The 13070-nt window shown below is 44.1% G+C and overlaps 1 protein-coding gene across 2 annotated transcripts in view; it reads right to left on the minus strand.

Annotated features, from left to right (window-relative positions):
* DPYS (dihydropyrimidinase) overlaps positions 1 to 13070 on the minus strand; it is a 72087-nt gene that overhangs the window by 44649 nt on the left and 14368 nt on the right. Inside the window, exons 2-4 of one of the 2 annotated variants that reach the window (XM_037048371.1) lie at positions 11309 to 11467; positions 9245 to 9424; positions 7846 to 8035 (exon numbers count right to left, since the gene is read on the minus strand). In XM_037048371.1, the coding sequence (XP_036904266.1) occupies positions 7846 to 8035; positions 9245 to 9424; positions 11309 to 11467 (529 nt within the window). The remainder of the gene's footprint in view (positions 1 to 7845; positions 8036 to 9244; positions 9425 to 11308; positions 11468 to 13070) is intronic. The other variant, XM_037048372.1, reaches the window with a different exon arrangement.

Here is a 13070-nt window from a genome sequence, read left to right on the forward strand (position 1 = left end):
GTCCTCTTAGTTTGCTTTTGTTTTAGGTGTGGTTGTTAATAACTGTGAGTTTGCTGTCCTTTCACTGTTCATATTTTTCATCTTCTTTTTCTTATATAAGTCCCTTTAACATTTCATATAATAAGGGCTTGGTGATGATGAACTCCTTGAATTTGATCTTATCTGAGAAGCACTTTATCTGCCCTTCTATTCTAAATGAAAGCTTTGCTGGATAGAACAATCTTGGATGTAGGTCTTTGGATTTCATGACTTGGATACTTCTTTCCAGCCCCTTCTTGCCTGTAAGGTCTCTTTTGAGAAATCAGCTGACAGTCTGATGGGAACTCCTTTGTAGGTGACTGTCCCCTTATTTCTTGCTGCTTCTAGAATTCTCTCCTTCATTTTAATATTGGCTAATGTAATTCTGATGTGCCTCGGTGTGTTCCTTCTTGGGTCCAACTTCTTTGGGACTCTCTGAGCTTCCTGGATTTCCATTTCCTTTGCCAGACTGGGGAAGTTCTCCTTCATTATTTGTTCAAATAAGTTTTCCACTCATGGCTGTTCCTTTTCCCCTTCTGGTACCCCTATAACTTGGATGTTGGAACGTTTAAAGGTATCCTGGAGGTTCCTAAGCCTCTCTTCATTTTTTGGAATTCTTGTTACTTCATATTTTTCTGTTTGGTCATTTTTTCCTTCCTTCTGGTCCACTCCATTGATTTGAGTCCCAGTTTCCTGCCCATCACTATTGGTTTCCTGTGCATTTCCCTTCATTTCAATTAGTTTAGCCTTCATATGTTCCTCTAATTTGTGACTAAAATCAACCAGTTCTGTGAGCATCCTGATCATCAGTATTTTGAACTGTGCATCTGAGAGGTTGGCTATTTCTTGGTCACTTAGAGTTATCGGCTCTGGGGCTTTGAGTTCTTCTTGAGCCATATTTTGGTCTGTTCACACCTGTTAGGTATGAGGAGCGGAGCCCTAGGTGTTCTCTAGAGCAGGGCAACTCAGTCGCTGGGTTGTGACGCTGTATATGGGGGTGGGGTCAGAGACGGGCAATGGTGGTCCCCTCTGCTGCTTCCCACCGCTGGGGCCTGCGCGATCCATCTCACTGCTCGCTCCTTTGCTGGTTTATCTGCGCGCGAATGTGTGACTGCGGTCAGCCTGCCGCCTTTGCTCCCTCACTGGGTCCGCCCGTTGCTACCCCACACCTGGGATTTGTCCACACCACGGCTGCCTGGGTGCCTGGGTCAGGGGATCCTTCCTGCCCGACACTGCTCTGCTGCTGGCTCCACCCCTCTTACCGGTCCGGTGGAATGGTTCGTTGTTGTCGGACTTCTGTATAGTTCAATTTTCCGTGTTTTGGCTGTGTTTTTGTTTACTAAAACTTTGTTTTCTTTAAACTTGGTTGTGGGAGGGGGCACAGTGTTTCCACCTGTGCCTCCATCTTGGTGGAAGTCTCTCTCGTTCTTTTTTAAATTGAATTTATTGGGGTGATACTGGTTAATAGAACCGCATGTGTGCCAAGTGTACGACTCTGTTAAACATCGTCTGCTACTGCGTCATCTGCACTCACCACCCAAAGTCAAGTCTCTCTCCACCACCAACATCCCCCCTTTGCTGCCTCCTGCCCCCCTCTGCTCTCACCCCTCCTTCTCTCTGGCAATCACCATACTGCTGTTTTCTGTGTCTGCTGTTGGTTTGTTTTACTTAATCCCTCCACCTCTTTCACAGAGCTCCCAATAATCCTCCCCTCCGACAGCTGTCAGTCTGTTCTAGGTGAGTCTGTTTCTATTTTGTTTGGTAGTGTATTTTGTTCATTTGATTCCATACATGAGTGAAATCTTATGGCATTTGTCTTTCTCTGACTGACTTATTTCACTTAGCATAGTACTCTCCAGGTCCATCCATGCTGTCACCAAGGGTAAGATTTCCATCTTTTTTTTTTATGGCTGAGTAGTATTCTATTGTGTAAATGCAACACAGCATTTTTATCCACTCCTCTACTGATGGCACTTGGGCTGCTTCCAAATCTTGGCTATTGTAAATAACGCTGTAACGGCATGTATTTTTAAATGTTTAAGTCCACCACAAACTATATGTGGATGTGGCCGAGCAGTTTTCCAATTTCACTTACTGGTTTCATTTACTACTCTTGGCAGGTCGGTAATGAGAAGCGCTCTCTCTGTCCGTCCAGTACCTCTCGATTACATTCCAGACCAGATGGTTTCACACCTCTCGGGAGATAGGATGCCTTCACCATTAATCTCCCACTATCTCAGCAAGTTTCGCATTATGTTGTATTCTGTCCACTGGTATGTGTTCTCTCGTTCTTCCTCCACCCTTTGGCTCAAAACCAAAAAACCGAAACAACAAAAAATCTTCAACTCTACACTTATGATGCAATCTCCCACTTACAGGAATTTTGCCATGTGGGAATTCTAAAGATTTTCAAATAATGAAACATGTGAAAGCAATCTAAACTCCCTCCTGACCAGACAACCCATTAATTAGATGAGAGTGACAGAGCGGATGTTCGCACCTCGTCTACATTTGGGAGCAGCACTTAATCAAGGCCTGAGAGCTGTCGGACAAGGTCAAAGAGGCGGAGAGGCTGGCGAAGGTGCCAGGAGCGGAAGCAGTTTTTCACCACAGGGAAAACCAAACACACTGATAAAAATAATCTGTCCTAGCTTGAAGGGTCTGTTTTGATTTAAAACAGTACATTTATAAAGGAGGACAACCATTGAGAAGGAAAATACACAGAAGCAACATAATAGAGTAGATCACACAAGTTCAGGTTCGAATCCAGATTTTGCTCATTTTCAGTTGGTGACCTTGTGCAAAATGAGTCCTTACTCTTAGTCTCAGTTTTTCTCATCTATGAAATGGGATCACAATGTCCCTCTAGTGTGGCAATTTTAAGAGGATCAAGTAAATGGATGTATTTGAAGGTATCTAGCATCTTCCCGGAATCCAAGAGTCACTTCACAATTTGGACAGAGTTGTGTCCCTTGCCAAAATTCCAATGTTTAAGCTGTAACCCCCCCCATATCTCAGAATGTGACTTTATTTGGAGAGAGGGTCCTTTAAAAAATCATTATGTTATGATGAGGTCATTAGTATGAATTTAATCCAAAAACCACTCAGGGGTCCTTATGCAAAGAGGAAATTTGGACACAGATGCACACAAGGAGATGACTATGTAGAGACACAGGGAGAAGACCGTCATCGAGAAACCGAGGACTGAGGTCTGGAACGAGTCCTTTCCTCACTGTCCTCAGAGAGAACCAACCCTGCTAACACTTTTATCCCAGGCTTCTGGAGCCCAGAATTGTGAGAAAACACATTTCTGTTGTTTAAACCACCCAGCTCATGAGTACAAGCAGCCCCAGCAAACTGATAGTATAAAAAATTGTAAATCTCTACTTACAAATTTGCAGTTTAGAATTTTGGGTGTAGCCACCCCAAAATCTAAAGACAGACATGGTTAAACATCACCAGTTTCAGGACTGCACTGAGGGAGATAGTGGACGCTTACTTTCCATTTAATATGTTTTTGATCATTTCCATCCCTAGCATGTGTTTTTCTTTTAATAGTGGTTTAAAAAAATTACAGAATGATGATAGTGCTTTAAATAAAAATTGTAAATATGAGGCCTAAAAACAACACTGGTTAAATATAAATTTGATATTCATATTCCCCAACTTTGTAAACTGGTTTCTTCTTTAATAAAGTGCAGAGTAACCAGAAATGTAGGCTTTGGAGTCGTGCAAACTTGAGCTTGAATTCCAGGGTTAGCACTTACTACTAGAGTGATCTGGGGCTTAATATACCAAACTTTCCAAAGTCTCAATTTCATAAGTCACAAACAGTGAGTGATAAAATTTAGTGTGAAGCATTGCTATAACAATTAAAATGACAATGTATATTAAAATACACTGCTGAGATAATAAAACCTGAAATGAGACAAGCTATTAAAATACGTGCCAGGCACATATTAAGCAGTGAACAAACAATGTGGGTTGTTACAATCATTGACCCTCACGTCACTACCTTTTGGCTGTACCGTTGGCAATTCGGCAATAAAATCAAACAGTAGCCTTGTATTTCCAGACAACTACAGTAGAGGCAATTAATAACTGGATATCTTTCGTGCCAGCTGGAACAATGAGTCTGAAGCTGTAATATGCATCTGAGTCACCTGCACTCTAGCATATTCCGATTCAGAGGGTCCAGGATGGGGTCCCGGCTGTGCGATTCCCGTGAGCTCTCAGGGGATGTTGGTGCTGCCCTCTAGGGACCACCCTTTGTGTGGCAAAGCCCTGGATGATAGAATGGCCAGGCAAAGGTATTTATAGATAGGAAATATTCATATCATAAATGTTTCTTATTTAAACAAGAGAGCAATGAAGAGATTTGTACTGCTTTTTAGTGTTCAGAAATGATGCTAGATAATACATGATGCAGACAGGGTAAACAAATCTTCTGTAAAGGGTGTGGTCCGGAGCTCCTGTCACTCCGTACCCCCAGGGATGTGCCCTTGGGCTGGCTGGTGGTTCTCCCTGCCCAACCCTCCCCTGCTCCCTTCCAGTTCCTGTTTGATCACATGCCTTGATCACCTGCCAGGGGTCACATGCCAGTCTGTGAAACCTGTCAGGTTGATTCACTCCGAGAGATCTGCTACCTCTTTGACAACTGTGCCTTAGCACATTCTCACAAGTACTATTGCAATCAATCTGACTCACCTGGGACATCTAGGGTGACATTTTAAATATTCCATGCCTATAATCCCTTTGGAAAGGAATTTAGCAACAGCCAAAATGTACACTTGAATTTGTCCTTTGAACCTACTGTCCTACTTCTAGGACTCCATCCTGAAGTAGAATTCTGTGGTGGGCAGAACAATGGTGCCCCAGAGATGTCCCACGTCCTAATCCCCATCCATCCCTTGGGAAGAAGTCACTTTACATGGTGAAAGTGACTGTCACCGTTGTCGTTAAATTATGGACAGTGAGACAGAGAAATTATCCTGGATTAATTAAAACTCCCAAGGTCATCCATGGGAGCTTAGACAAGAGGAGAGAGGCAGAAGGGGTGGGCGATCAGAATAAGGCGATGTTCTCCACCCACCATGGCTGGCTTTTAAGATAAAGGAAGGGGACATACCAAGAAATTGGTTCATGCCAGGAAATTTGTATCTTCTCTAGAAACTAGAAAAAGCAGGAAAGGGCTCCTGCCCAGAGCCTCTGGAAGGAGCACAGCCTGCTGACACCGTGGTTTTGGCTCATGAGACCAGACTCCTGATCTCTACGACTACCCAACAGTAAAACTGTGTCGCTTCAAGCCACTAAGTTTGTGTTGCCTTGTTAGAACAGCAGCAGAAATCTGACTCACCTTCCACAAATATGAGATAGTGCATGCATAAGGCCATCACTGTGGTTCTATCGGTAACAGCTTGAAGTTTGGGAACAACCCAGTCATCAGGGACTAGCTGGACAACTACAGTGGCATATTCTCCACCAGTAAAACAGTGAGGGGAGTCTCTGTTCCTAACGTGAGCTGACCTTTAGGACATATTTTGAATAGGGAAAAAGCGAGATACAGAACACTATGTATGGTATTTTACCTTCCATGTAGAAAAGATAGAGAAGTAAAAATATTATACAGATATCCTATTTTTCATCACGAGAAATACTATAAAGATAAGCTAGAACCAAATTAATAAAATGATTACTTCTCTGAGAATATTTAGTATATAATTTTGACTTTTTGGACCATGTAAATCTTTTACATATTCAAAAATAAAATTAAACTTTAAAATAATTTAAAATTAAATGAAAATGCTCACACTTGAGTTTCTGCCTATGGTATATATTCTGAAACCTTCCCTAGACTTTTACTTTTACTTAGAATTCCTAATGGAATTCTACCCCAAAGCAAATCAAATACCCGAGATCAAGAAACTGTTTCCTGGCAGAACTGTCAAAATTGAAACTTGCTGGTGGGCTAAAATTGACCATTTCTGCTGAATTTACAGTTTCTTAAATCATTTTCTGACATTATAGACCTGTCTGACAAGTGGTAATGGTACATGACTGAACAAAGCAAATATAGAGTGGCCCATTTCATAGGGTTGGCAACAGTGCCACCTGGTGGCAGAAACCTAATGCTGTAACTTGAAAACTGCAGAATTTTCTTTTTGAAGCGTTTTGCACTCTTTTAACTGAAATTACATTATATGTGGAGTGGAGGTGGGGGTTGCAACCAGAAATGGTTGGTAGCAAGACCTTATTAACTCCCGTGTGAAACCGAGTTTACTCTTAACACAATATATTGTTGGACTGNATCATTTTCTGACATTATGGACCTGTCTGACAAGTGGTAATGGTACATGACTGAACAAAGCAAATACAGAGTGGCCCATTTCATAGGGTTGGCAACAGTGCCATCTGGTGGCAGAAACCTAATGCTGTAACTTGAAAACTGCAGAATTTTCTTTTTGAAGCGTTTTGCACTCTTTTAACTGAAATTACATTATATGTGGAGTGGAGGTGGGGGTTGCAACCAGAAATGGTTGGTAGCAAGACCTTATTAACTCCCGTGTGAAACCGAGTTTACTCTTAACACAATATATTGTTGGACTGCAATGCGTTTGGCCAGCTTTTCCTCTAGGGAGCAAGCCCCCTCCTTTCCCGGCCCCCTCTTCCCCCACCCTACTAACCCTAACCTGACTTTACCTTCGCATTCTCTCCCCTAAACTCCAAGGCCCTCCTTTGTTTCTGTAACTTGTTTCCTGAGCCTACATAGCCCCGCCGGCTCTCTTCTACTACCTCTGTAACTCTCCAACTACATTGTGTCTTATAATTTGCTAAAAATTAAAAAAGAATGCATTCCTTCAGAGCAAAATCCTTACTGGAACTTCATGCAACAAAAGCCAATTTTGAAAAATGTATTTTTGTGTCAATTATAGACATGCTAAATCTATTTTCATGGTTTTTAAAACCTATATTACAAAAATGCAGCCCGTTTCACTCTAAACAAACAGCCAGGATGATTTGTGAGAAGGTATCTGATTATTCGGGTTTCTAGAAGGGAGCGGATAGAAACAACCAGCACATCCCAAGAGGGTCCAAAGCCATCGGATAAAATGTACCTTAACTGGTTTTCTTCCTTCCTCAACCAGTACGACTGAATGAAAATTATTTCTGTACCCAATTTGTATCAAAAATCAATTTTCTCTTTCTTTTATCATGACTATTTACATATTAAATTGAACTAAAGAAGAGAGGCAATTAAGCAATTCAGGGTAAAAATACCTCTGGTTTTAAAGTTGTAACATAATTGTCATCATTTGGATAATTGCTTCAATTGTACTAACACCCAAGTTGTTATGAGACAAATCAATGCATTTCAAAAAAATTTTTTTGAAAAATTTTTGAAATTTCAAAACCTATTACACACCCTGAGCCACTCTCATTCGGGCGCTGGGAGGGTTAGTGGAGATGCCTAAGAGACGGAGAAGCTTCTTTAAAGTTGACTGGAGAGTCCGCCTTTGGTCATCGGGCTAGGGAATGGGCTACTAGTGGTATTCAGGGTGGGATCTGCGGCTCAAGGGAATGGCTTGAAGTTCCAAGGACGAAAACATAACCCGAAGGAAGAGATGCAGGCGTGAAGGTAAGCACAAGGGAGAACAGAAATAGACCCCTGTAAGGATGAAAGAGAGAAAAGGAAAGATGGTAAGGGGGGAAGATCAGTTGTGGAAATTCATGTGCAATTTTCTCATTAACAAAAAAGAGACTGCAGGTATTGCACCTTACTCTCTGGCTAATGCAGAGTTATAAGTGAGGTTGTGGTTCAGGAATTACCATCTCTCCTTGCATCCGCTATCACCTTTGCCGAAGACTTGCTCATCACATGCACGATGTACAGAGGGCAGTTGGTGGCCCTGGCGATGGTGATGGCTCTCAAGGTGGCCTCGGCCTCCACCGCTTCTGGGCGGCACAGCTCATGGCCCTCGGGGCCTGTTATCCCCAATGCCAACATCTTCTTTTCTTCCTGAAAAGGCAGCAGGAACACACACATGCGCAAGGAACACTTACTAATGACAAAGGCCATTATCATACTGCCAAAGAAATACACGGACCAACTTGCAAATCTCTTAGGTACAGGTGTGTGTGTGTATTTGGTAAAAATAAATTTAATACTCTGATAGTGTGTTTTAACTTTTCAAAGACATATTTCACAATTAAATTATTTTGATTGAAAAGGTGAAAAAATAAGAGGTTAGTTTTAATCATTCTTTGCCAAGCAGTGTCTATACTTAAGACTTATTGTGGTTCAAAACAAAACAAAACAAAGCAAAAATATGCAAATCCCCAATATTAGATCTTGGTTGAAATGGCTCACAGTAGTTAATTTGTTAATTTGACTCGTTACTGAGTCAGTCTTCTCTGCCCTCTCCTCCCATCCACTGAATGGTTTTGGACTAGGCATTTCCACTCTCCAGTGGGTTCCCTCTTTCTTACAAAAAAGGAAAAAGTCAAGGCCATGAGTGGAAAAATGGCACGCCCTGTGTCACACAGCTGGGAAGTGGGAGAGTCAAGTGTAAACCCTGGTCTGTTTGAGTTTACAGCTCACGCTCTCCTCCCTTTATCCTCCACTCCCCCGCTCCCCACCCTGGGCATGAGCCTCCATCTCACCGACTTTAATGGGAACTGAGCCCAGGGAGAGAAAAAATCAGCTAATGTAAAGGGTACGAGACAGCTCTTTAAATCTTGCAGATGGTACACCCTTCCTGCATTAAGGATGGAACTCACATGGGAAACAAACATCATCTAGATTCCTACAGAGCACTTTTTAATACCCAGTTTCTGAAAAGAGTGAAACTTTAAACAACTACCTAACACACTGTGTAAACCCTCAGGTCAAGCTGATGTCCGCAGTTCAGCATTCCGAACCAGCAGCCTGAGCTGCTGGCCCCAAAAGTGCTGGGCTACCCGAAGAAACATATTTGTATTTTTTAATAAAACATGTATCTAACATAATAACTGGTTTGGAAAAGGAAAATCCATATTCAAATGCATATACCACTTGAATAAAACTCAGCCCATGGACTCAGCCAACAAAATTGTTTCCCAACCTCAAAAAATTAGTTTCTTTTACTGCATTGCCTGAAGTTTACGTAGCTAGGGGGAATCATCATCACCTTAGAAAATTACGGTTGTTTTTGTTCCTGCAGATTGGAGCTTTCAAAGGCAACTGTACCTCTGCGATCAGGTCTCCGTTTTCCGCGTGGACCTGAGCGATCGCTCCGATTTCCTTGCACCGAGAGAAGGCCGCGTACAGCTCCGTGTCTCGTACCATGTACACATCTTTATAGGCCATGAACATCTTGAAGGAGTTCACACCTTTTTCTTGGGTAAGGACTTTCATTTCTTCTTTAACCTAAGAGGAAATAACAAGAAAATGTCACTGTTTCATTTAAAGATAATGTCAATATTTTTCAAAATGTTGCATTTGGAGAATTAAATAAAATAAGGACAGCTTAACTCCGGATAAAAAGCAATCAAGGCCCTGATCGTTCCTTCCCGTGAGACCCCATTTCATCTGCTGCTATGAGACTTTGAAATTATGGAGGAGTTCATAGTTTTCCCCAGAGTACTTCACTTCTATACTTGGACATAAATTCTCAGCATTTATCTCCCAATGTGAGGAAGTTATTTTATAAAGTAAAGATAAAGCCATGTGGCAGCAACGGAAACAATAGTGTCCCTAGAAGGAATCAAAACTAGTGTGAGATAAGGGGGTTAGACACAAATTGGAAACCCACGGGATGAGTTAGTTCTCAGGGAGGAAGTAGAAGGTGCAGATCTGCCCGTCGGTAGCTCCTAGACAGTGACAGATTCTGGACCAAGTGGAGTCCAGCAAGGCTGACAATCCCCAGCAAACCACCAGAGGCTGGTGGGAGGCGTGGAGCAGACCCTCCCTCAGAGCACCCAGAAGGGACCAACCCTGCCCCCACACCTTGATCTTGGGCTTCAGTCTCCAGAACTGTGAGAAAATAAATTCCTGTTGTTTAAACCCCCGGTTTGTGGGACTTTGTTATAGCATTCCCAGAAAACGAGTGCACTTACTGCAAAATATCTGCGTTTTAACAATATTCACCAGGTAACCACTTCCAGATTAAAGTGTAAGAAGTGCTGGCAAGGACAGGCATCCTCAGGTCTGCTTCAGTAGAATAAAAGGGGAGGGAGGGGGAGGGCGGAAACAAGGAAGGCAGGAAGACCCTAAAATCACAGAAGAGATCAGGTGTATCACTCAGGATGGCATTTTTGGAGAAAAATTAACTTTAACTGTGGACTATGAACCTTACTGCTACATTTGCTGACCTAGCTGTTGAAGACTGATGGCTTATCTCATATTAACTTGGTGACTAACGCCTCCCAATTTTTAGGGGGAGGTGGAGGCCCAAGTGACCCGGTAACGTCAAGTAAAGTCATCCTCGTGCACTCTTCCTGGTGAGGAGATTTCGGATTTAAGTCCAGTGTGGAAAAATCATGTTGATTTAAATCACAAGTAACAATGTATTCTAAAGTACATGTGCAAATTTATGTGGGGAGAAATGGACACACGTTAGCATCTCTCAGAACTGTCTTCCTGTCTCAACCATGGTATCGTTTCTGCCGCGGCATCAGTAATCAGCAGGCGCGGAAGGTTCCTTTAAGCTGCGTCTCGAAATGATCTGAGCAGGTGGTGAGACCAGCAGAGCCGTGGCGAAAGCGCCAGGTCGGGAGACAGCTGGGAGGAGGCCTTGAAAATGTTCCAGGTCTTTCCCCTTCTCTCTCAAGTGCACAGGAGGGTGGGCGGCGGGGGCCAGGAGTGGGGAATGGAGGCATCTAAATGGGAGTTTCCTTGGTTTTTCTCCAAAAATTGCACGTCTCTAATTCAAGTTCTAGACTGGGGGAAAATACCATTTACAAGAGCTGGACAGGTTGAAGTTGAGAGAAAGGGAGATCAGAACTTCTTAAAAAATTGCATGCCATGAATTAAATATTAGGAAAGTCTATGGAGAATGATTATGAAGCATTTTTGCTATCATCTGCCTACGATTTTAAAACATTTCATTTTAAAAATTGACAATGCTTCACAGGAATCAAAATTCAGAAAGTACAAAAGAACATACAGCAGAGTGTTCTCTCCCATTCTGACAGCTGCCCAGCAGTTTCTTGTGTTGTACTTATCCACATTGACGTTGCCCAATTTCTTGCTCATGTACAGAGCAAGGACCAGGGAACTAAGTGGAAACAACTGGAACGCGAGGAGGTTCACCTGGTCACTCCACCATGTCACCGCCACGTGAAGGCTGTAGTCGCAGCAGACTTTGGGATCCGCCCAGCTCCGCCAGGTCTGGAAGGCCTCGACCAGGGAGCTGCCTTTCCAAGGAATGGCAAAATCGAGGATCATGGTGGTGCCCCCCGCCAGCGCGGCCTGGAAGCACAGGAGGGTGTCAGCAGGTGAGATGCCGGCTTTCCGTTTAAGCCACTTATCTCCGTGAGCAATGTGCAATTCGTTTGCCAGCACGTGGGCACACTTAGTAGGCCCAGGAAACTGCCTTTAAAAGATCCAGGGGGGCATACGTAGACTTTCCATAAACTAAGGTTTGGAGCCCTGCAACTAAGGACATAAAGAAGAAGTCACATGGAGACTGGTAGGAGGGGTGGAGACGGGGAGTGGGCTGGTTCCACACCCACGGGTGGCATGATGGATAAAAATCAGAAGACCTGTCTCGGCTGCGGAGGTCCCCTCTGAGGAGTGAGGGGTCCCAGCCCCACACCAGGACCCCCAGCTCAGAGTTCCAGTGCCGGGAAGAGAAGTCCCCACAACTACGGGCTGTGAAAACCAGCAAAGACTGTGGCTCAGTGAGAGGGGGGTAAGGGGGACGGGCGGTTCTGACTGGCATGACAGAGGGTGGCAGGTGAAGGGACGGAAGAGGGGAGCACGAGGTCGGTGTGAAGCATCCCGTGGGAGGGGCTTGGGCACGTGTCCGACATGCAGGCAGGACGACACGCAGACCTGATGCTGAGCAGCAGTCAAGGGCAGGAGAAAGCCGAGGTAGCCACCCCAGAGAGCGTGCAAGGGGTCCCGGGCTGGTGGAAATGACCAGGGAAAGAGCAGCGAGACGTGACAACAGGAACCACAAGAACACGCTCCGGAACATGCACGTAGCGTGAAGACAAGGCAGGACTGAGCCCAGGGAAAGGAGCACAATGGCCGCTTCTGCGTGGCATGGTTTCACGTTGTTTCGATTTTCCTCCAGTTACATTTTATTTTCAGTATTTGCTAAATCTTCCACAATAACGCATAACTTATGGAAGGAGAAAAAATGCTTTGCAGACATACACATGTGCATGCCATGTGGATAAGTACACAGACTGTTGATGGTCTCCTTACTAGATGAACATGTGTGATGGCCAAAGGCTCATTTTTCTAAAACTACAGCAGATGGAAAATCCTGGGGCTCCAGTGTGAAAGCTCCTGAACAAGATTTATCACAAATGCTTCACCTCCCTAATTAACCAGGAGCAGGAGGGCGAGGGGCGGAAGCAGCCAGATGTCTTTTTTCTGTTCCTACTTGTTCTCTTTCACCTGTCCACTCTTCCTGCCTCTCCTCACCCTCCAAACGGGGATGAATTTAGAGAAACTGTACTGCATGGGAGAGGAAGGCCTCAGCCAGCATGGGCAAACGGGTAAAAAACAGAACTTGCCTTTTCCCAAACCACTGGGACATTAGCCACTAGCTCCAGGGATCTCAGCTGCTACCCTGGGTCTCGGCAAACAGCTGCGGGCACTGTCTGGCCCCAGCTTCCTCTTGAACCTCTTGCGTCCTCTTCTGGGCTTTCTGGTGGCCCAGGGTCCTTTGGTTGCCCAAAGCTATCTCAGACCCCTGAATATTACTTCAAGAACTGAAATGTTCCCTTCTTTGCCCTGGATCCAAGGAGCCGCAGGTTGGACCCGCAGAGCTATAATCCCAAGTGGATGCTGCCCACCCCCGAAGGTGGAAAGGAGACCCACTCCTCTCAAGGGTTACTTG

The sequence above is a fragment of the Sturnira hondurensis genome, unplaced genomic scaffold (assembly GCF_014824575.4).
Source record: "Sturnira hondurensis isolate 20B ecotype Veracruz unplaced genomic scaffold, ASM1482457v3 Scaffold0006413, whole genome shotgun sequence".
In the NCBI taxonomy this organism is placed as follows: domain Eukaryota; kingdom Metazoa; phylum Chordata; class Mammalia; order Chiroptera; family Phyllostomidae; genus Sturnira; species Sturnira hondurensis.